This window comes from Melozone crissalis, unplaced genomic scaffold (assembly GCF_028551555.1).
Source record: "Melozone crissalis strain CALT ecotype California unplaced genomic scaffold, PUWL_Pcris_2 ptg000062l_1, whole genome shotgun sequence".
NCBI lineage: Eukaryota > Metazoa > Chordata > Aves > Passeriformes > Passerellidae > Melozone > Melozone crissalis.
The window spans coordinates 4656635-4680670 of NW_026535840.1; the positions used below are offsets into that span (position 1 = coordinate 4656635).

At 45.5% G+C, this 24036-nt stretch overlaps 1 protein-coding gene across 1 annotated transcript in view; it reads right to left on the reverse strand.

Moving 5' to 3' along the window:
• Nucleotides 1–23129, reverse strand: part of PTEN (phosphatase and tensin homolog) — a 50833-nt gene extending 27704 nt beyond the window's left edge. The window contains exons 1-3 of the mRNA XM_054288394.1: nucleotides 22984–23129; nucleotides 6940–7024; nucleotides 788–832 (exon numbers count right to left, since the gene is read on the reverse strand). Of these exons, the coding sequence (XP_054144369.1) occupies nucleotides 788–832; nucleotides 6940–7024; nucleotides 22984–23062 (209 nt within the window). The 5' untranslated portion in view covers nucleotides 23063–23129. The remainder of the gene's footprint in view (nucleotides 1–787; nucleotides 833–6939; nucleotides 7025–22983) is intronic.
• Nucleotides 23130–24036: the final 907 nt, after the last annotated feature.

Genomic DNA, 24036 nt, shown 5'->3' on the forward strand with positions numbered 1-24036 from the left:
TGCTTTAATGACTTGACAGATTCAGTACTACAATAATTTTTCTACTACTGTAGATATGTAAAAATATTCATTTTAAAAAATATTAAAGTTGTAACAGTTCAGAGAGTCAATCTTCAGCTTGGGTTTTTAGGAAAATAAATGAGGGGTAGGAAAACCACAATTCTTTGACATCACTAAGTCATTTGTACAAATGAAATTAGTCTAAGCTAATGAATAAATGAGATGAAGGAACAGCACAAAAACCCCCAAAAATACAACCAAAACCAGAAAACTCCTGTAACAGTACCAGCTTTCTGCAGAACTAAATTTTCAGAGAAGTCAGAAATCAACAACAATTGCTCCAACAGCTTTTTTGAAGTAATAAACAGGGACACACAAGAAAAGGGAGGAAGCAAACAGAACCTTGGTACCAATGCAGGTTGATTTTTTAAAAAATAGAGAAAAAAACCAGGAAAAGCTTCATTTGGCAATTGGACATTAATACATGGACAGAAAGCCTGCTGTGAATTACTTTTCACTTTTTAATCACATGGCCCAAGCTGCAGATGGGCTGCATGCCAAGTCATTTAAAAACGTTCAAGTAACATGAATACACACCAGCATTTCATTTAACCTCACTCAGCTCCACTAAATGAAGTACCAGGGCTCTCAATCAGCCTTAATTGTTTTAAGAAATGTGCAAAACATCTCCACAGCTCTGCTTCAGGACAGCAACAAGGCACTTGCACTGCTCAGCTATTTTTAGGAGTCATTATTTTGGAGAATGTATCTTTGAGAGCATACTTACAGATTGTATATCTTGTAATGGTTTTTATGCTTTGAATCCAAAAACCTTCAAGAGAAAAAAAAAATATGTATGAATATACACTGAATAATATTGATGTTAACTTGCAGCATCCTTAAGGCAGCACCCAGCATGAGCAGTTCTGCATTCCCAGTCCCAGCAGTGCCCCAAAAATCAAGGAAGGCAGAGCTGGAAACCTCACTCATCCAAATAATCCAACAGCATGGGTAACACCACTAATGCAACCAAGGGAAGCAAGGTCTGACCTGAAACTGAAATATTTACTGCACATGGACTGATTTCCTGATTCCTAAAACACCTGCAGGTTACTGTGAGGAGCTGAGGAAGGCTTGGTTATTTTCAAACAGAAAGCACTGATCACACCAGGTATCTGGAAACACTTCCTATTTAATCACCTGTGCCAAATATTTTGCCACAAGGAAGAAAAGCAGGTAAAATAACTCTTGTGTTCCAGTTCTAGCCAAAATAACTCATTTCAACCCCAGGTTTTTTATTATTTGCCACTGAAGTCTGTCCCCAGTGATACTGTGGGTTTTGGAAGGAGGACCATTGCACTTTTCCACACTCATTTCATTCCCATGCTCACTTTGGAACACAAACTTCCCCTACAAGCCAAACTGCAAGCATGATTCATCACAAGTGCTGTGATAATATATGATGTGTCACCTGGCAATGTGCAAGAAGAAATAACATGCAAATGTTTACACTTAACATCATCAACAGTGTGTATCTGCACATCAGCCAGAAGGAATTTAATTAGCCATGACAGAACATGCTGTTCAAATTGAAAAGAAACACTAGCTGCTAAAATCCTGGAAAGCTCAAGCAAAAACAAGCTCTGGTTATCAGTCATAATATTCCAGAAGAACCTAGAACAGCTCTGTGGTTAAAGGCCTGCACTAAAATGGGAACAGATGTGAAACTCCCAAGTGAAGGAGGAAAAAGAATTCCCTGAGTGCCACTGGTGCCCCTGTTGGCAGCTTTGCAGAGCCTCAGGAAGATGGTGGACACTGGGATTTGTTTCAGGAGATGTTCCTGTTTGTTAACACACACCAGAGTGAGGAGAGCTGGCTCTGCTTTCCCAGGAATATCCACACAGTGGAGTGGGATGTTTTTAAGGACAAAATTCCACCCAAAACCTCTCCAAGTGTCAGTCACAGGAGACAGGCGGCAGTGCAGGTTGTACTTCTGATGCAGCATTAGGCTGGAATTTGTCAGGGTACCAGCAATTCAGACAAAGCCCACTGCTGGATTCTGGCTCAGTACCAGAAATCCAGGAGCTTGGATTTCTGCATAAAAAGCACTTGGAAAAAAATTCCCCAATAAAAAGATGACTGGAGCAGATGAGGACTGCAACATGCAGAATGCATGATCACATTTTCTTCTTGTTTAAAACGGTAACAAATGTAATAATACTTGAGCATCCAGTTGCCTGCAGCTCAATTTACATCTCTGCTTATCTTAATTTGGTTGATGATGCTTTTAGGTGATCACTGCTCCTTTTGATCAGTGTTTATGGACAGCTTAATAATTATACAGGCATTCCAAAAATCTAATTTATACATATCTACCTCCTCAACCACTAAAATGTATTTTCCTTCAGCCAGAATCTACAGAAATCAAGGCTGTGAATGGAAGAGGGCCTTCAAAGACTCCTGCCTATCAATATTTATTTATATTATTCCCATGTTAGATATTGGGAATTAGGAATTGTTCCCTGGCAGGGTGGGCAGGCCCTGGCACAGGGTGCCCAGAGCAGCTGTGGCTGCCCCTGGATCCCTGGCAGGACTTTGGGGCTGGAGCAGCCTGGGACAGTGGGAGGTGTCCCTGCCATGGCAGGGGTGGCACTGGATGGGATTTGAGGTCCCTCTCAAGCCACAAACTCCACATTTCCAGGCAGTTTTCTTTCCCAGCAGTCACAGGCACCTTTTCATGAAGCTGATGGAAAATCCAGTCCCTGATGAACTCCACCATCGAAAATTGTAGGACAGGGGCAAAGGCTGGACTTTTGGATAAATCAGAGAATGTTTTAGGTTGGAAGGGATTTAAAGCTCATCTCCTTTCACTCCTCACACCTTCCACTGTCCCAGGCTGCTCCAAATGTCCAGCCTGGCTTTGGGCACTGCCAGGGATCCAGGGGCAGCCACAGCTGCTCTGGGCACCCTGTGCCAGGGCCTGCCCACCCTGCCAGGGAACAATTCCTCATTCCCAATATCTAATCTACCACAGGTATAATGCCCTGCTCACCAGGGCAGCAGAGAATGCAGGCACTGCACCTCCCCCAGCCAGCTCAGCTCAGCTCCAGGCTCTGACACTCTCAGTGCTATTTGTGGATGGTGATTTTCGTCATGACAGTGCAACATGCAAAACCAAGCCCCTGGAGCCCAGCTGAGTGCAGCTGTGCAGGGAGGCACTGCCTGCAGAGCTCTGACTGCCAGGTGAGGCTGAGGAGCCCTCCCAGGGTGGGGATGGAGGAGCTCAGCTCACTTCTGTCCAAGCTGGGTGCAATCCCCATGGAAATCCCTGCAGCCCTAGCTCTGCCTGCCAGCAGCTGTAGAATCATGGAATCTCAGAACAGTTTGGGTGGGAAAAGACCTTAAAGCCCATCCAGTGCCACCCCTGCCATGGCTTCAGCCCCATCAGAACTCAGTGGCCTCCTCAGGACCTGCTCCAAGAGTTCCACATCCTTCTAATGCTGGAAGCACCAGAATTCCAGGTGGCAGAATCCCCCCCTGCCCTGCTGCCCACGCTGGGGCTCAGCCCAGGGCACGGAGGGGTTCTGGCTCCCAGCTCTCACCCCCAGCACCCCCAGGGCTGCTCCAGCTGCTCATGCCCTGGATTGATGCTGGGAGATGCCCTGAGCCAGGGAGAGCACCTTCACTCTGCTGGACTCCATGAGGTTGGTGCAGGTGCCTCTGGATCCATCAGGGTGCGACTGACACCCAGAGCTCAGTGTCACAGCTGGGTGTGCTGAGGGTGCCTCAATCCCTCTGGCAGAGTCACCCACAGAGCTGCTGAGCAGCACCAGCCCCTCAGAGAGCCCAGCTGTCCCCTGGTGTCCCCAGGGACCAGGAGCTGCTGCCCACACCACTCTGCCTGCAGCCATCCAGCCTGAGGGCTCCATCCATCAAACCCAGCTCAGACACAAGGATGCTGTGTGGGAACACACTGCACAATTATGAGCCACTCCCCATGGCACCTCCCAGCTGGGAGAAGCACCTCCTTGCCAAGATCTTCCCTGAAAACCTTCCTGCATGATCCTCACACCAAAGGCTGAGTATCTCACAGAGCTACTGAGCACACGGCTTCAAATGATCCCTCTCAAATAATCTCCCTTCAAATGATCCCTCTCAAAGATCTCTCTTCAAATGATTTCCCTTCAAATGATGTCTCTCAAAGATCTCTCTTAAATGATCCCTCTTCCAATGATCCCTCTCAAAGATCTCTCTTCAAATGATCCCTCTCAAAGATCCCTCTCAAATGATTTCCCTTCAAACAATCCCTCTCAAATGATTTCTCTCAATCTCTCTTCAAATGATCCCTCAAATGATCTCTCTTCAAATGATCCCTCTCAGAGATGTCTCTTCAAATTATTTCCCTTCAAATGATCTCTCTCAAAGATCACTCTCAAATAATCTCTTTTCAAATGACCCCTCTCAAATAATGTCTTCAAATGATCCCCCTTCAAAGGACCCCTCTCAAATGATCCCTCTCAAATCTCTCTTCCAATGATCCCTCTCAAATGATCTCTCTCAAATGATTTCCCTTCAAATGATCCCTCTCAAAGATCTCTCAAATAATCTCCCTTCAAATAATCTCTCTCAAAAATCCCTCTTAAATAATCTCTCTTCAAATGATCCCTCTCAGATGATCTCTCTGAAAGATCCCTCTCAGATGATTTCCCTTCAAATGATCCCTCTCAAATAATCTCCCTTCAAATGATTCTTCTCAAAGATCTCTTAAATGATCTCCCTTCAAATGATCCCTGTCAATCAATCTCCCTCAAATAATCTCCCTTCAAATCATCTCTCAAAGATCCCTCTCAAATAATCTCTCTTCAAATGATCCCTCTCAAAGATCTCTCTTCAAATGATTTCCCTTCAAATGATGTCTCTCAAAGATCTCTCTTAAATGATCCCTCTTCAAATGATCCCTCAAATGATCTCTCTTCAAATGATCCCTCTCAGATGATCTCTCTCAAAGATCCCTCTCAAATAATTTCCCTTCAAATGATCCCTCTCAAATAATCTCCCTTCAAATGATCCCTCTCAGAGATCTCTCTTCAAATGATTGCCCTTCAAATGATTTCCCTCAAATAATCTCTTTTCAAATGACCCCTCTCAAACAATGTCTTCAAATGATCTCTCTCAAATCTCTCTTCCAGTGATCCCTCTCAAATGATCTCTCTTCAAATGATCCCTCTCAAATTATCTCTCTTCAAATGATCCCTCAGAGATGTCTCTTCAAATGATTTCCCTTCAAATTATCTCTCTCAAAGATCACTCTCAAATAATCTCTTTTCAAATGATCCCTCTCAAATAATGTCTTCAAATGATCTCTCTCAAATCTCTCTTCCAATGATCCCTCTCAAATGATCTCTCTTCAAATGATCCCTCTCAAATGCTTTCCCTTCAAATGATCCCTCTCAAATAATCTCTTCAAATGATCCCTCTCAAAGATCTCTCTTAAATGATCCCTCTTCAAATGATCCATCTCAAAGATCTCTCCCAAATTATTTCCCTTCAAACAATCCCTCTCAAATGATCTCTCTCAATCTCTCTTCAAATGATCCCTCAAATGATCTCTCTTCAAATGATCCCTCTCAGAGATCTCTCTTCAAATGGTCCCTCTCAAAGATCTCAAATAATCTCCCTTCAAATAATCTCTCTCAAAAATCCCTCCTAAATAATCTCTCTTCAAATGATCCCTCTCAATCTCTCTTCAAATGATCCCTCTCAGAGGTCTCTCTTCAAAGGATCCCTCTCAAAGATCTCTCAAATAATCTCCCTTCAAATAATCTCTCTCAAAAATCTCTCTTTAATAATCTCCCTTCACATGATCCCTCTCAAATAATCTCCCTTCAAATGATTCTTCTCAAAGATCTCTTAAATGATCTCTCTTAAATTATCTCCCTTCAAATGATCCCTGTCAATCAATCTCCCTCAAATAATCTCCCTTCAAATCATCTCTCAAAGATCCCTCTCAAATCTCTCTTCAAATCAGCTCTTTCAAATGATCTCTCTCAAAGATCCCTCTCAAATAATCTCCCTTCAAATGATCTCTCTCAAAGCAACACTTTTCAAAAAAAAAAATCACAATTTGAACCCTAAAATCACAAACTTCTGGCAGCTTCTACCAAGTGTTTGGTTTTAATGCAGCTTCTCACACTCTCCAGGCAGGGTTTTGGCTAAATGAATTATAACAGTGTTCCTACAACACTCACCACCTATTTCTCAGTTGTAGCCAGCAGTTCAGAGTAATGACTTTATCTGAAGTTAAAAATTACAATCTATAGGGGCTTTTTTTACCAGCAGTAATAGATTTTAGGTCATCTTTCTCCTTGTCCATAATTATTCAACACAACCAAATGTAAAAGCCTTTATTTAAAGTAATTTACTTTTATGCTTATGTTTCAAATTTACTATTTGAAACAAATAGTTTGTTTCTATTTCTACTAAAACTATTTGAAACTATTTGCTACATTTTCTATTTGAAATAAAACTTTACTAATCAAGCACTTCATTTATCAACTGAAGAAAGGATAAAAGCAAACTTATCCTGAAATACCATCAGTTACCTGAAGAAACTCTTGACACTGAATAGAGCCATTGGATTGATGTCTTTCCATAAGTAAATAACCTTTTTTTACTGCAACACAAGTTACTGAAATCAAATTTTCCCATTAAAAAAACAGATTATATGCATTTGAGATCAACCCAGCACAGCAGCCTGGCCATTTCTGTTGTTTCCAACATTTTTCAGGATAGCTATTAAGGCAACATCTACAAAATGCAAAAAAACTCAGCATTTCTACAAGTCAGAACACACAGGCTTTCCTCAGCAGGACATAAATGAGTACAGAAAAGATTATTTAAAGTTTTATAAGTTAAGGAAAAGAAAAAAGAAAGCCTTACCTTACTACATCATCAATGTTGTTCCTGTACACTCCTTCAAGCCTCTCTGCAGGAAAGCCCATAGCAATTATGTTTGGATAAATATCTGAATATTCAAGTTAAGGAAATATTTATAAAGCATGGGAAATGTCTACAAAAGCATTTAATGGATATTAATCAAATGTTTAACTGTACCCAAATCAGAGTAACAACTCAGACTTCATTCAATAGGTGGGAATGTGCAGATCTAAAAAGGATTATATACTTTAAAAACCCTCAACAATTATCCACTTCTGCACAAATATTCTCATTTCTTATTCTGAACTACCTGCAATTCAGTTGCCAAAAGCAACCCAGGATAAAAGAATTTAAGAAAAGTACCTCTTAGGCAAACAAATCAATGCTAAGGAAAAAGGACAAATAAGAAAATTTGAAGTTTACATTTAGAGTTGATGTAGTAAAGAACTTCTAGAAAATTACTGGTATTTATTTTCCCTGTGGTGAAATGATATATGGATTTTTTTTTTGAACAGAGTTCTAGAAAAGAAAGTCCTCCTAAGTTGAAAGCATTATTAGAAATGATAATGTAGTGAAAAAGCTCAGCTGAAGAGTGAACCAGAAATGAAAGCAGCAGCTCCAAACAACCCATAGCCTGCCACATTAACATACTCCTCCTCAAACTAATTTTAGCAGGAGCAAGAACAAAGCATGATATGTTTGAAGTTGGCCCTGCTTTAAAAAGGGGGGCTGGAGGAGGTGATTTCCAGAGGGCTCTCTCAAGCTAAATTATCCCAACCTTATAAAATTTGGTTTTATTTTCATGGTCAAAATACACCAAAGCTCCAAAGAGAGAATGGGAGATGCTGCAGTGGCTTGCAAGAGGCAAAAATTCCAGTTGTGTGCACAAAGAAAAGCCTGAAGTGGGACACAAACTACTCTGCTCCACCCTTGCAAAATTCCCACAAGTCCTCAAGAGCAGAGCAGCACAGAGCAAGCATTGACACCATCGACTGCAAGGCTTCAGAAAAACATCAGGAGCTGAATACACGGAAATAATGTTTTGTACTCTTGGAAAAAAAAATAAATTAGCATTTGCTGTGTTGTAATCCAAGTATTAATAGGCATTGGTCTGCTTGGGCCATTCAACAGATCATTTGTACAGACAGAGAGAAAAAATATGAAAAAGCTTTGGAGAAAGCCAAATAAATATTTGTGGCTGTTTTAAATACAGACACTGAAACAGGTTTGTGTCTGGTTTGCAGTTTATTCTGTATTTGCCCAAACAATAAAAAAACACATATTGGGGAAAAAACCCAACTAAACATTAAAGTGCTTAACTTACAAAGCTTGTGATAGCCTCAAATCACAAACTTTGAATTTCCCTCTGATCTATTTTACTCAGCAAGCAGTTCACACCTCTTTAATCAACAAAAGGTGTGATATAATTAGCGAAGTCTTCACTGTTTTATCAGTTATTCCCTGCCATAAGCAGAAGAATATCATAGCATGGTTTGATATTCTGTTAACTGAATTACCTGGCTGATACACCCCATCACTCCCTCCTCCCTCCCAATTCCTGACTGCTCCCCACTCCCAGTCCCAGCATTTCTCCTCCAAAACTCCTCCTTGTGCATCCTGTTTTGAGCAGCAGGGCTACACAAACCATCACAAAGCATCAATTACCACAGCAGAATAATCCAGAATATCAGTCTGCTTGTCTTGTGGAAGACAAGCCCTCATGCTGGCAACAGAGAGAAAACAATTTCATTTTGACACATCCAAACAAAACTCAGTTTCAGCTGCAGCATCACCCATGGGACAGCTGCCCAAACTTCACTGAGTTGTCAGTGACTTGCTCACACTTTTATTTGCAATCCTGACGTTCAGATGCTTCTCCTCTCCCAGGGGCTGAGACAGGAGATACTTTCCAGGATTCCCAGCTGGTGCAAGATGGGAGAGAGGCAGACACACCCCCTGGGCCAAGGGAACAGAACATCTCAACAGCAGCGTTCCAGCCTGCTCACACACTGCTCCAAACACCAAAGCCTCCAAGCACAGGCAGATAAAAAGTTCCAAAATAACCTGGCTGCTCCCAGGCTCCATTCCTCAGCTCCTGCCTCAAGGGCACAGCTCCCAGCCATTCCTGCTCCAAACTGCAGCCAGGCAAAGCCCTCCAGGACCAGGAGAGCAGCCTTGGACTGAGTGATCCCCACCTGGCAAGCAGGAGGCACTGGGAATGCTAAAGCTCATCCTGGCAGTGTCTGGACAGGGCTTGGAGCTGCCTGGGATGGTCAAAGGTGTCCCTAAACATGGCATGGGGTGCCACTTTAAGGCTCCTTAAACCATGAGCTTTAAGGTCCCTCAAAACCATTAAGGTCCCTTAAACCATGAGCTTTAACCCATTAAGGTCCCTCAAACCATTCCATGATTCTGTGACCATTACAATTATTTTTCTATTTTAAGCCAAAAGTGGGAATTGGAAAAGGTGTTCCACAATATGCCAAAAAGGAAAGACAACGAGAAAATACTTGAAATAAGGAGGGAGGTGGGAAATATGAATCTATTTATGAATCTATTTTCTTCCTCTTGACATGAGGAAGAAAACTTCCCTGGAGGGTAACAGAGCACTGCCCAGGGAGGGTGCTGAGTTTGTCTCTCTCTGGAGACATTCCAAGCCCACCTGGAAGTGTCAGCAGCTCCAGGTGACCCTGCCTGGACAGGGAGTTGGTCACCAGAGGTCCCTTCCAACCCCAACTATTTCTGTGAGCCTGGGATACTGATTCACTACAATTGTTTTGTGTGACCTGACAGCACAAAATCCCAACTCAACTGTTGCTCAAAATGAAATACCCAACAGTGAACCTCATGGGGAGGATGATTGTTTTTAAAAAACATGATAATTATTTTTCAACAGGCAAGCCAATGTCTCCCCCACCTAAACAGAACGGTCCTGAAGCACCTCGGTGATTATCTGAAGGCATTAGGCTGGAATGCAGCTCCCAGGCACTGCTGACTCACCCTGGTGCCTGCACAGGGCTGCTGCCAAAGGACACGGCCCCAGCAGCTCCAGCTGCTCCAAGGAAAGCAGGAACAGCAATCACAGACCCATCTTAGTGCTCAGAGAGAGAATTTTGGGGTTTTTACACATGCTGACAGAAATACTCCTGGCAGCACGGGGAAGAGATGCAGAACAATCAAATATCCTGAGCTGGAAGGGACCCACAGGGATCATCCTGGCCCTGCACACACATCCCAACAATTCCTTCCTGTGCATCCCTGAGAGCATTGGCCAACTCTGGCAGCCTTGATGTGCTGCTTTGGAGCTCTTGTGGTGGTTCAAACAATTAAAGAAAGCCTTTGCTTTAGAGATGGAAGAACAGAATGGAAGTGGTGCTGCTGTTTGCACAGATGAATTAAATCTCTGAGCAGAAACTGAAGTTTCATCACTTAAATGGAAAAGCTGTCATAAAGCCAATCTCTTCCACCCATCCTGTGAAAAAATACCCCAAATCTGCAGCAGGGGAGGGCATGGCTGTTCCTGCATCCTCCCAGCCTGTTTTTATCCCCATGCTGAGGAATGAAATCCCTGTTCAGGGACAGGGACAGCCCCTGATCACTGCAAGGACCAGTTCAGGAGCAACCATCCCCTGAGCACCACCTTCAGCAGGCTCTGCTCTCACCAGGCACACACTGCAGCTCCAGACACCCCTTCTCACACCTCACTTCATTGAACATCCATTTCCAAAGCTGAAATTAAGATATTCACTACCGGGATGAGATTTCTTACACAGGAGCTTGGGAAGCTGGGCTTCCATTCAAAGGGAGAACTCTGAATCATCATGAAATTGGTAACCAAACTGCTAATTTTAGAAATCTGGGAGAACTGATCACTTAAAACGTGCAACAAGCTCATTATCAAATCCAAGCTTTTTTTTTTTTTTTAAGACAGGAAAACAAAAATGGAAAAAAGCCTCATTCATCTACTGAAGCTGTTCAACACATGCAAAAACAAAATCAACCAAAGTGCTGTAACTACCAAAATTTCATAGGATATGCTGAGTTGGAAGGAACCCACAAGGATCCACAAGGATTTGAAATGGGCTTTTTAAAAAGCATAAAAAATAAATCCTACCACATTTTGCCAAAGTAGCTCTTTCCTAAGATACTCATTCCCAAAAATGGTTCTAACAGTTTTTAAAGTACTCATTCCTTTCTCAGTCTTGTAAACATTGAAGCTGGGATTTATAATAATAAAAAAAATTATTGGACAGACCTATGATCAGAGGATCACAAATATCCTGAGCTGGAAGGGATCCCCAAGGATCACGGATCCAGCTCCTGTTCCTGCACAGACACCCCAACAATCCCACCCTGTGTGGAGCTGTGCCTCAGGGCTGTGCCCATTCCCTGGGCAGTGCCAGCACCCTCTGGGGAAGAACCTTTCCCTAAAATCCAACCTGAACCTCTCCAGCCATTCCTGGGTCTGTCCCTGTCCCAGAGAGCAGAGTTTGGAGCTGCAGCCCCTGGTGAGCTCTGCCCTTTATGTCCTCCTGTGAACAAATCCCAGTGCTCCTGGCTCTGGGATTATTCAAAGATTATTCTGCTGCCCCTCCAGACCCTTCCCCACCCCTGTGTCCCTGCTTTGGTCACCCTCTGGCAGCTTCACCCCTCCTCTGTGCTCTGGTGCCCCATAACACACAAGGTACAACACCAGAACATCCTCCACTCAAGTTCTCACCACCAACTGCACAACTCCACTTCCAAAGGAGCCAAACAACACTGTGCTGTGCCCAAGGAACCCTAAAATCACCACAGCCCATTATCTGCTCAATCACCCAGTGCCACAATGATGCTTTGTCAATGCAGAAAGCAGAGCAATGCAAATAATCCATGTGGCACTGCAGAAATGCCTTTGCTCCAATGCTGCTCACACACTGAACAAAACACTCTCCTTCAAGGCTGAAATCATCCCCACATTGCTGAAGATGACAGTCTTTGCAGTTGCTATGAGAAAAATCCTGGATCATTATGCAAATCAGTTGTTATAATCACTTTCAAAAATAGCTGTCTATATATTCACATTATGCCAAGACCAAATTAAAGAATGTGCAGTATACACTTGCAATTTTTTACATACATAGAGATATAAAAGTAAATTACTCATGTTGGTCCTCTAACTGATTTTGTTCACAAATTCAGACTTTTTTCCTAATAATGGAAAGTGGCCAAAAAAACATAGCAAAACATTTACCAATTCTTAATTCTTAAAGAATCACAAGGAAGCTGCAAAAACCAACAGCTGCAGCTTTTCCTGCAATGATCAACACTGCCAGTCAGTAACTGGAACATCATCAGAATGTCTGAGGGATTTTATGAAGTCCTAAATTTCCAAGTATTTAACCCCTGATCCTCACTCCACTCCTAAGGTGGCAATAACAGGAAAACAAAGAGCAAATAACCTCATCTCCTATTTTATAGGCAGCCAAGAGCCTGCAGTGCTACAAAATTTACACACAGCTTTTTAAACCCAACACTGAGATGAGTTTTACATCAAAACAAAAAGGAAAAAGAACTTTTAAACTCATAGCCCCTTGCAATTTTACTAATATTTGTATTTTCAAGGGGAGCAAAAGGAGAAAGGGGAATGGTTTCCCATTGATAGATAGGTTTGTATTGGATATTGGGAAGAAATCCTGCCCTGGCAGAGGCTGCCCCTGGATGCCTGGCATGTCCAAGGTCAGGATGGACAGGGCTTGGAGAGACCTGGCATCATGGAAAGTGTCCCTGCCACGGCAGGGGGTGGAACTGGGTGAGCTTTCAGCTTCCCTCCAGCCCAAACCATTCTGGAATTCTGTGAATCCAAGGCTTCAGAAAGACCTAGCAAACATTAGATGTTGTGTTTCTTTAGAAAGGAAATGTCCAAGAAGCTGAATATTCCTGAAGCTGTGAATGATGGGGCTGTTCAAGCTGCGCTCTGGAGCTAAAAACCTTTCTGCACACCCTGAACCTGACACCTGAAAATAAAACAACAACAGTCCATTTCTCCCAACCCTCAGCTTCCAGCTCTCAAACTGCAATTTCACTTAACAAAGAACAGCCTTAAACTGAGGAATCTACAGCTTGAAAAAGCTCCACAACTGCCAGCAATGTTAATTTTCACTTCCAGTTCAGGCAGGGGAGGCTTGGCCTTGCTTTAATCTGCTCCCCACCAGCCCACTCCTCATCTGCTGCCAGCTCTGCTCCGTGTCACCCTCAGCCCCTGCCTGCCAGGGGACCCAGCCACCAGCCTGGGGTGGCCAAGCTGTCACTGCCACGTCCCATGTGACAGCAGAGCCCAGGAGCAGAGGCACAGAGTGGCTTTGAAGGCTCCCAAAGTTGCTCTGTTGTCTGAATCAGCCTGCAGGTTTCAGGAGCTGTGGCTGCAGGAGCTGTGTGAGGAGCTGTGGCAGCACAGCTGGGCTGAAATGTTCCCCTGGTGACCTCCAGCCCTTTAACTCCAGCTTAAACAAGTCACAGAGCAACAGCAAGGGAGAAAATAAACCAGCACTGCTCTAACTGTTCAACAGCTTGACAGCCTGGAGCTACAGGGGGAGTGTTACAAGAAGTGTCCACACTCCATCCTCAAACAGATTTAAGAGCCCTGACAAATGGCCAAGCTCTTATTAGTGCCATTTGCTTGACAGCATCCCAAGAACAAAAAAGAAAATGACACAGGAAAATATAACCAGAAAATCTAAAGACTTTCCTGACATGCATGCTGTTTAAGCTGTACCCATGAGTGCCTTCTTTATTTACCAGGCAGCATTTCCATTAGCCAGCATGAAATGCAAAATGATTTTAGTGTTTTTCTAGGAGCCTGGATCATCAGGAAGTACAGAGGAAATGAACAGGAAGAAAGTTCTTCAGAGCAAAGGAGGATTCCTTGTAGCCAGCCAGCTGCACTTGTCAACTCTACCATCTGTGCCTTGAACAACAAGCAAAGGGACCAACTCAGATGTGGCTGAAACATTTTATCATTTACAAGAAATGCATTTAACCCCTTGATGCTCCATAATCCAACAAGGATTCTCTTTTTCCCCCCATTTTTTAGGGTTTTTTTTTAAGCTTTCAGCCTGCAATTTCAATGCAACAACTGCAACTCCTTCATGTCCAGGAGGCAAAGCTGCCCACATGAGGTCAACAAAGGTCTGCAGGGGAACTCAAATTCATAAAGAAATAAAGAAAATTCATAAAGAAATATGCTCCATATTCAAACAAGGATTCTCTTTTTTCCCCCCATTTTTTAGGGTTTTTTTTTTAAGCTTTCAGCCTGCAATTTCAATGCAACAACTGCAACTCCATATCCAGGAGGAAAAGCTGCCCACATGAGGTCAACAAAGGTCTGCAGGGGAACTCAAATTCATAAAGAAATAAATCAGAAGATGCCTCAGGAGGAAATGCCAGGTTGCCTACATCCACAACTCACTTCTGGACCTGTTTATTATATTGGGAGTCATCCCAGAGCAAGAATCTCTCCCTTCATCTGTGGGGTGTAGGAAATGTGTGCAGGAACTCTCAGCCATATGGAGGCTTTGCTAATGGGGTCACATTAAAACTGGGGGAAAAAACCCCACAGACCTCACAGCAGAAAGAGAAAAAATGGTAACAAAGGCATGAAAGATGAAGGCTGCTCTAGAGAACAGCTTGTACTGACACAGGCTGAGGAAAAGGCACCTGAAACTTCCATTTCAAAACGGTCTGGAATCATAAATAAAGATACAAAGCATGCAGAGAGTAAAGGAAGCAGGAGATGCAAGAAATGTATGGACAATGCTCTGAGGCACAGGGTGGGATTGTTGGGGTGTCCTGAGCAAGGCCAAGAGCTGGATTTGATGAATTCCATCTCATAAAACCCCTCTAAAATAGCTGCCCATATTAAAGGCACAGAAAAGCTGCCCTGCCCATTCACAAAGAGCAAACAGGAACATAAATTTTGCACCACACTCTGTTATTGGTACAAAGTGAAGGCAGAGACTGAGGCTCAAGTCCCTCACTCAGCCCTACAATCCCAAGAGATTTCCAGAGGGAAACATGCAGAGGCCCAGGAAAGAAAGTTCTTTTGTTTCTGCTGCCATTTTGGAAAGGCCACATCCCATCTTCCCACAGCCAGCAACAACACATGGTGGCCCAAGGATGATGGTGCAGAATCCCAGGATCACTGAGGCTGGGAAATGCTCTGGGATCATCAAATCCCCACCCTGTGGGTGCCACATCCAGCTGTGCACATGAGGCAGGGACTGAGCAGATCCCCTGCAGAGGAAGCAATGCTGGCAGAAGCTGCACCACCACACCTCAATTTGAGTTTTTAAGTGCCAAACGGACCTGTTCTAACCACCATCCAACTCAGCATGAGCCCTTTCCAGCAGAGCTGTGAGATGTGATCCTCCCCACTTTGCAGGATCTCCCTGAACCACCACTGTGTACTTAAGCATGTCCTAACCTCAAACACCCCCAGAAAAACACAGGAATTTTATTCACTAAAGAGAAGCCAGCACAGAGGAGTCACTACTTTGATATTTACTGACAGGAAGTGAAAAATGGCTCAGACTCAACTTTTTGCAAGGCTGAAAGAACATCCAAAAACTTTCAGAGACAAGGGAATTTAAAAGAGCTGTGGGGCTACAGCACACTAAAAACCTTCAGAGAACAGAAATTACAAAAAGCAAGGTTTGTATGGATTTATCAAACCTTAATGTGTGTGGGGTGGGTCAGAAGAAAATAAATAAATACAGCACAGTAAAAACCTTCAGAGAACAGAAATTACAAAAAGTAAGGTTTGTATGGATTTATCAAACCTTAATGTGTAAAAGAAAATAAAGGTGAGTGGCAAAATAAGACCCAGGGCTATTCTAATAAAGCACAACTCAAACAAAAAGCTCCAAATAGATAATTTTATCCAAATGAAATCTGGTGTTTCCCTCCTCTAATTGTTAGCATAAAAAAGGACATTACTTCTCTAATTCACCCACACAAGAAATGAAAGAACAGAAAATCCACAACTCTTCACTTGGAGCCCAATATATACCCAGGCAATGCCATGAATTAAGCAGAGGCCTCTAAGAAAATTAATCATGCAATTAAAAGCTATTATACCACAGCTCCACAAAGGCAGAATTAAGTTTATAAAGACATTTCTTAAGCACTTCACTACAAAAAACTGGATATGAAGCAGTTTTTCTGCACTGCTGCACGCTGTGGAGCTGGGAGTTCATCTTTAAAGGGAACAATGCCAGCTTTTGCAATAGTCATCATCCCAAACACAGAGCAGTGGAGTTGAATTTTTTTAGCTGCACAGTCAATTATAATTTGAATCACAGAGCCACCACTTGAGCTCCATTGCCTAAGAATTGTTATTAAGATAACCTAGATTTATGCAGCATGATACAGGGCCTAATTGCACAATTATTTACTTCCATTCTATAAAAATTCTTTTTTTTTTTTTTTTCCCCAGGCCCTCACAGGCAAGAGCAGAGGAGGCAGATGATGACAGGAGCAAAGACGATGCTGGCTTGAATTAGAAACTGCAACAAGGATTTGTTTACATCTGAAATATCAACCTGGGCCTAAGACACAGCCAAAAACTAACAGAGCCCAAAGGAGACTCAACCACCCACAAATAATCCATGTTTCAGGAGACATCCTGCTCTACAGGGCCACACATTTCCAAATAAATTCTCTTCTTACAGCCCAGAAATCACCATTCCAGTAACTCACAGGAAATCCCAAAAACCTTCACCCAAGTGCCAAATCAAAGGAGCCCACACCACCCCTAGGATTTAAGGTGAGGCACAGGGCATGTCCAGGATGATTTAAGATGATTTATGAGGCACAGGGCATACCCAGGAATTACCACACACAACTCCAGGATATAGATCCCAATTTCCTCCCTGAAAAAGCCATGCAATAAATTAACCTTCAGCATGCACAGCAAATGAATAAAAATCACACAGAGCTCTGAGTTGCTCCAAACTGGGAAGGAGCTGGGCTCTGGGAGTCAGTTCTGAGTAATGACACAATCTTTGGTCTCTAATGCAATTAAGGGATTTGACAGCTCAGCTGCCCATTCCCTCCCTTCTCTTGCAGTTTGTCAGAACACAACAATTGTCCTTTAAATCATTCTACAACAATGATTTTCATGTTTCAACCTGTTGTAGGGGAAGATTCTGGCTAAGGTACCAGGGTATAATTTGTCAGCTTATGCAGCATTAATATGGCAACAACATTAATCCATTATAAATAGAATTTCATTTAGGAACTATTCAGCAATTCACAACCTGCAAAAACTTACACAGAACATTTCAACTTTGCATTTGTACTCCTTGAAGTTTAGTTTTGGCTTTATGGTTTTAAGCAGAGGGGGCTTGAACACAACATCCTTTCAGCTGTATTTTTACTTAATAAATTATATCAATTGCTTCCACAACAAAGAGGATTTAGGTGTCCAAACCAACCTGAAAGGAAGAAAATGGAAAATACAGCTACCTCTCTTCTGGGAGAAAATTAGGATAATTCTGTATTCCTCTATAAAAATGTTTTAAGACATCAATACTCAGTGTCTCTACAACACTGTGCCCCAGAACACTTTGGCAAGTTTTTCTTGGTGTCCTAAGTGTAACAACAGGAATTTTGTCCCAGAGAAATGTGCCAGCCCCAGCCCAGCAGTTATCTAGAGCCAACTAATCTCTGTGCATGATTCTACTGCAGCAGCCACAGCAGCCCCAGTGTTGCATAAGCTCCACACTCAATTCTCCATCCTCTCCAGGTCAGGGGAAGGCAGATGGAACCATCCTGTGCACAGAAAGGCTTTCCTGACTAGCAGACATTCCTAGAAAGATGCATTTCCAAAATTCACCATCCTCCAAGACTGCAGCTGGACCACACAGAGTAATGTGGGGAGGGATTTCCACAATTCCTCAACAGTGACAGAGCTGTCCTCAGCCAGCAAACCCCACAAAGTAACCCCTCAAGTGCCAGCACCTCATCAGTCTTGGTGCAAGCAAAAGAAAATTTGGATTTTTCCTTAAAAACACTCAGACCTGGCCCTCGCAAAGCTGGCAGCTGATCCAGCATCACCCTTTTCACATTTAACAGCAAAACTCTGCATGTTCTGAAGGCTTCACAACTTAACTGAGCTTAAAACCAAGCTCCAATCATCAATCACCCAGGCTGGGCATTTTTAAGAGGTCACCAGATAAGAAATACCATGCAGGGTGCCCTCATTTCTCTGCCCACCTTGAGAAGAACACACAGCCACCACTTCAAAGTGTGCACAGGAAGGCAATTTTTGAATTTGGAGTTTAGCTTGTGCAAACAGCCTCCACGTGCACTGAAAATTTCTGATCCAAGCTGAAGCATTTCCCTAAGAATTCTCCAAGTGCAAAGGGATGAGCTGGAATTTGTGAGGGCTTTTTAAAGTCCCTTTCTGAATAAAAGCAGTGGAAAAGCAGGGCAGGAAGGGGCTGTGTGACTCTGGAAGGGATTGCACCCACAGCACCTGCTGGAGTGTGGGGTTTGAAGGTTTTAGCTGTCCAACACCCCCATCCACACAACCATGGCACAGGGTTTGGGGTTTTCTGGCTTGTGGGGAGCAGTGAATGACCCAGCCCATGTGAAGCCCCAGAAGAGAAAATGCAGGAACACATCTGCAGCCATCACCACCTTGCTGTGTCCACCTTTGACAGGTCTAACCCTTTCATCCTTGCTAAGTGCAGAAATCTTCCTGGGATCAAACACACCCTGCACCAAGCAGGGAACTGAAACTCTGCTGAGTCCCAGACTTCTGAGATGAATTCAGAGCAAAACTGGCACTGATCTGGTCCAAAACCCAACAGCATCCCAGGCTCCAGAAGCAAAATCAGTCTGCTGGGCTCCAAACACTGCTAAGGAACATGGTTTACTTCAGAACAAAGAAATCCTTTCCCACCAATAAAATGCATTGCCAGTTGGTCTCTTCCAGTTTCTTCTAAACCCTCCCCGTGCTTGTGTACAAGACAAACTCGTTACAAAACCTCTAACAAACTTCAATTTTAAAATGAGCCCAAGTCTTTTAAACAAATGGCATTTCCAGCTCAGGCTCTATTTTTAAACACAGTATAGACCTCATGCTACTAATTCACTTTTTTTTTTTTTTCCTGGAAGCTGAGCCATTTTGAGTCAAGTCCCATAATTTCAAATTTCATTAAAAATGCAAAGAGCTTTAGGACTGCAAACAGCATAAAGCAGTCAAGAGATCCTAAGGAGAGATTCTAAGGAGCTTCCTGCAGCAATTTCAGCATTCCCTGCCTTTCATTCCACGAGACAAAGGACGTGTGAGACGTGTAAACTGCTCCCAACATCTCCTCTGCCTGAATGTTGCTGCAGTTTGTAGCACTATGTAGGTCACGAGTTCCACATGCTTCAGTCGAGCCCCAGGCTCGGCTTGTTTGCACCCTGACAGGAGGCCTGGGGACAGCAGACTGAGTTTAACCGAGCTAGGACACCCACAAGAAGCAGTTAGATTTATTCCCATTTGCTAAATTCACACACAGAGCTCTTAAGACACAGGTAATCCATGTATTGCTGCATGGAAGTGTTTTCTCTTTGCTGTAAAGAGGGCATCACTAAACTGCACCATGTCAGAAATAACACACAGAACACCTCAGAAAACATTCTGGTGCTTGCAGCATCGAGAAATGCAACCATCAGAGAAGAAAGACACGAATCCAAACTTTCCTTCTCACCCACGGGCACCAAAAAGTATCCAGTGCTGCAGAAATTAATTAAAACCCAAATAAACCAGAACTATCTGAAGCATTACACAGCTGATTTAATGTCTCCACCTTTAAAACCCTTTTTTCTTGTGAGTTCAGAATATTTTTTCCAAGATGTGCATAAAGAGTGCTCAGAGAGCACATCTGATTAGATGACAAGCAGCAGCAGGGTGGTTTTTAAAGACACCCAGGCCCATTTTCACACTCTGCACTGATTTTGGGAAGATGCTGTCTCCCTTTGCTGAAATCCCACATTACACACACCAGGATTCTCACTCAGCTCCTCAGGAACTCAGGGCTCCAACCACAGTGTTCTGTACTGCAAAGATCAAGACATCATCACCAAGATACATCAAGATCATTTTTAAAAGGCTCTGACACAGCCCAACCAAGGATTTTGGCACTCCAGAACCTCACCCAGCCTGCCTGGGGCACCCAGGAGCTCCTGCAAGGCATTTGACAATATCCATGCCCAAAAAAATCCCTGATCCACACTCCAGCACCTCCTGGGGCACGCAGGAGTTCCTGCAAGGCATTTTGATAATATCCATGCCCAAAAATCTCTGATCCACACTCCAGAACCTCACCCAGGCTGCCAGGAGCTCCTGCAAGACTTCTGGATAATATCCATGGCCAAAAATCTCTGATCCATACTCCAGAACCTCGCCCAGCAGTCCCTGAAAGGTATTTTGATAATATCCATGCCCAAAATTCTCTGATCCACACTCCAGAACCTCACCCAGCCTGCCTGGGGCACCCAGGGGTTCCTGCAAGGCCTTTGACAACATCCATGGCCAAAATTCTCTGATCCACACTCCAGAACCTCACTCAGCCTGCCTCTGGCACCCAGGAGCTCTTGCAAGGCCTTGGGGTAATATCCATGGCCAAAAAAATCCCTGATCCACACTCCAGCACCTCACCCAGGTGCTCCTGCAAGGCCTTGGGTAATATCCATGGCCAAAAATCTCTGATCCACACTCCAGCACCTCACTCATCCTGCCTGGGACACGCAGGAGTTCCTACAAGGCATTTTGATAACATCCATGCCCAAAAATCTCTGATCCACACTCCAGAACCTCACCCAGCAGTCCCTGCAAGGCATTTTGATAACATCCATGCCCAAAATTCTCTGCTCACAGGGACAGCCAGAGAGGGGCAGGGGAAAGGGCAGAGCACAGACACCTCACCTGCCCTCACTGCAGCTCCTGAGGGTTCTGGAGCTGCAGGAGGAACCCAGAGCTCCATTTCCCAAATGCACAACTCCTGGCTGCCCTTCCCTTGTGGCTGGACAGAGGCAGCTACCCTGAGAAAACATCTCAACACCTGCTGCTCCTGCCATGCCTTCAACAGCTCACCTGGGCTTCAGGTTTTCTCTTTTTTCCCTTTAATATCACATGGTTGTGATATTAAATCCATGGCCATGTGTGCAAGGAATAAAAAGCTATCAGGCTTTTATTCCCAGATACCAGGGATGGTGAGCAACAATTCCATGAGAGCCCTGCACAAAGTGATGCCAAAATTCAACTTTCACTTCTGCAGCAGCATCAGCCTTCATGCAAAGCCACTGCACAGAAATCTTCATTCATTAATTATCTGTTCAAAAAAAAACCCCACTTCTTCCAATAATATATTTTTATCATTAAAGAAGCCATACCATCTTTTCCACAATTTCCATGGCAGGACTGCAGTCAGCTGCTCCTTTTAGAAACACCAGCCTAAGCCCAGTGTAACAGCCTGTTTTAACATAAAATTCTAAGAATAAAAATTCAAAATAAGCAATCACCATTTGACACATCATTAGGAAAGCTTGAGCAATAAAGTCGAGGTTCAGCATTCACAAATTTTCTTGCTGGGAGCATAAGACCAGTTGAAAAGATGTGTTTGGGTCAAAATATCTCTCCCTACAAAGGGCACATCTGGGCAAAGATGCCTGAAACACCAAACTCCTCAACTGTGAAGGAAAAACCTTTTGGTTTTGCCACCATTTAACTCTTTCCATAAAGGCAAAAAAATCTTCACAACAGCCAACAAAATCACCAAGTGCAAGCACCTAAAAATCCAGGCCTAAAAGTATTTTTATCACAAACATAATGCAGGAATAACAAACCAGAGCTGCTGGGTTTTTAACTAAATGCTAAACTGAAGTCCAGAACATTTCAGGTTGTTTTAAAGCCACCAAAATTTTAGGCCAAGGCTCAACGCAAAAGCAAGATATGTACAAGCTACAGCTTTTATCAGCTGTGATCCTGCTCAAAATCTGGATTTATTTGGAGCACTTGCTCAGACCTGAATGTAATTGCTCCAAAACCCAATAAATTTCCACCGAATCCCGTGGCAGAACAGAACCATCTCTCCACAGGGAGAAGCCCAGCTCTGAGCACTGCTGTCAATATTCATTTTCCCAACTTCTAAGCAAAGTTCTTGCCCCCAAAACCTTTCCCACAGCACCAATCTTTCCCCAGCACGGAGCAAGACCCTGCCCCTACCCACCACGAGCCCTGCAGGGCATTCCAAGCTGAAACATCTGCCCAACACATCTGTTCCAAAGGCCACCAAAACTACACACCGGCTTTTGCCTCATTAGCCATAATTGCACGCTAATTACTTATTCCAGAATAAGTATTCTGTACAATCCTCCTCCAGGAGACCCGACACGCTCTCGTTTGTGACACATCCTGGGGAAAAAAAATGGGGTTTGGGGTTTTTTTTGAATTTGGAAGGAGCGATTGCCACCTCTTGTCATGGAGAGCCTCGCTGCATCCTAAGGTACAGCTCTGCCTCAGCGGAGGGCTGGAAATCAGGGCAGAGGACACAGCCTTCCACTGAAGCAACCCGAGGAAAGCCACCGGCCTGCCACGATTATAATCGCGATTCAAGACGAGTTACTAAATTTAAAAAAAAAAAAAAATATATAGATATATCGATAAAGCGCTGTGCACGCAAATCACGGCGGGTCGGGCGCATTTGCTGCGTGAGCCCAAGCACCAAAGGAGCCGGAGATAAGCGGGGGGCTCCGGGGCCGGGGGGAGGGAGGGCACGGCCCCTGCGCGGCTCGGCTCGGGGGGGCCGCCAAGGAGCGCTGGCGTTAATCCTGGAGCTCCCGTTAATCTGCCGGGCCCGGACAAAAGGCGGCCGAGGCGGCGGCGGCGGGGGAGGGCGCGGCGGCCCGGGCGAGCCCCGGCGGGCGGCGGAGCGGCCGGGGGCAGCGCGTTAGGTAACGCCGCGCGGGTCTGATGCAATCGCGGGACATGCGGGAGCAGGAGCGGGAGGAGGATACAGGTCAGGTCCAGGTCGAAGCCATCCTCCTGGTATCGCCTTTTGTTCCTGCTGACGATCTCTTTGATGATGGCGGTCATGTCTGGCAGCCGGGGGCCGCTCCGGGGCAGCGCGCAGGGCCCGGGCGGCGGCCGCGAGGCACCACCGGGCGGCCCCGGGCGCTGATGCTCCGGCGGCTCAGCCCCGGGCGGGCCCGGCTCCCGGCGGCGGCACCGGCTGCCGCTCCCTCCTCCTCCTCCTTCTCCTCCTCCTCCTCCGAGCGCGTCGGGAGCCGCGCCGAGCCCCTGCGGGCGGTGCCGCCGCCGCCGCCGTGTTTGGGGCGAGCGCGGCGGCGGCGGGGGGAGCAGCTCTGCGGCGCTCCGGGCCCCGGCAATGGTGACAGCGGCGCGGGGCGCGCCCCCGGCCCGGCCCCGCTCCGCTCCCCGCCCCGGGGGCCGGGCGGTCGCTCCCTCGGCTCTTCCCGGCGGCGGCTCCTCAGGGCGGCACGGCCGCGCTCATCCCCCGGCCCGCAGCGCTCGCCGGCGCGGGGCGCCCATCATGGCCGCGGCTTCCGAGAGGGACGGCGGGCGGCGCCGCCACGCCCACGCGACGCATCCGCCAACACACAAAGTAGTCCCTCCCACCCCGCCACCGGAGAAGCGGAGAAGCGGCGCACCGGGAGGGCCGGGGGAACGGATCGCGCTGCGCGCACCGTCCGCACCCCTCTGCCCGCCGGCTCCCCTCGCCCAACAGAGGGGGTGGGGGACGGGGGGGAGAGGGGAGCGGAGGGATACGGTGAGGCGGCGCGGTGCTGCGTCCGTCACGTGGGCGCTGGCGGCGGCGCCTCCCCCGCGGGCGGAAGTGGCCGTGAGGGGCCGTGAGGGGCTCGCGCGGGCTGGGGACCCCCAGCCCCTCACAGCCCCCGAGCCCCGGCACTGCCGCTTGTCCGCCTCTCCTCTTCTCTCCTCTCCTCCTTCCTCAGCCCAGCTGGGAGGGAGGAAGGCGAGGGGAAGAACCGGCTGCGGGGAAAGGCAACGGCGGGGGGGTCAGCCCGGCATCTTGAGGGGGTTCGGCT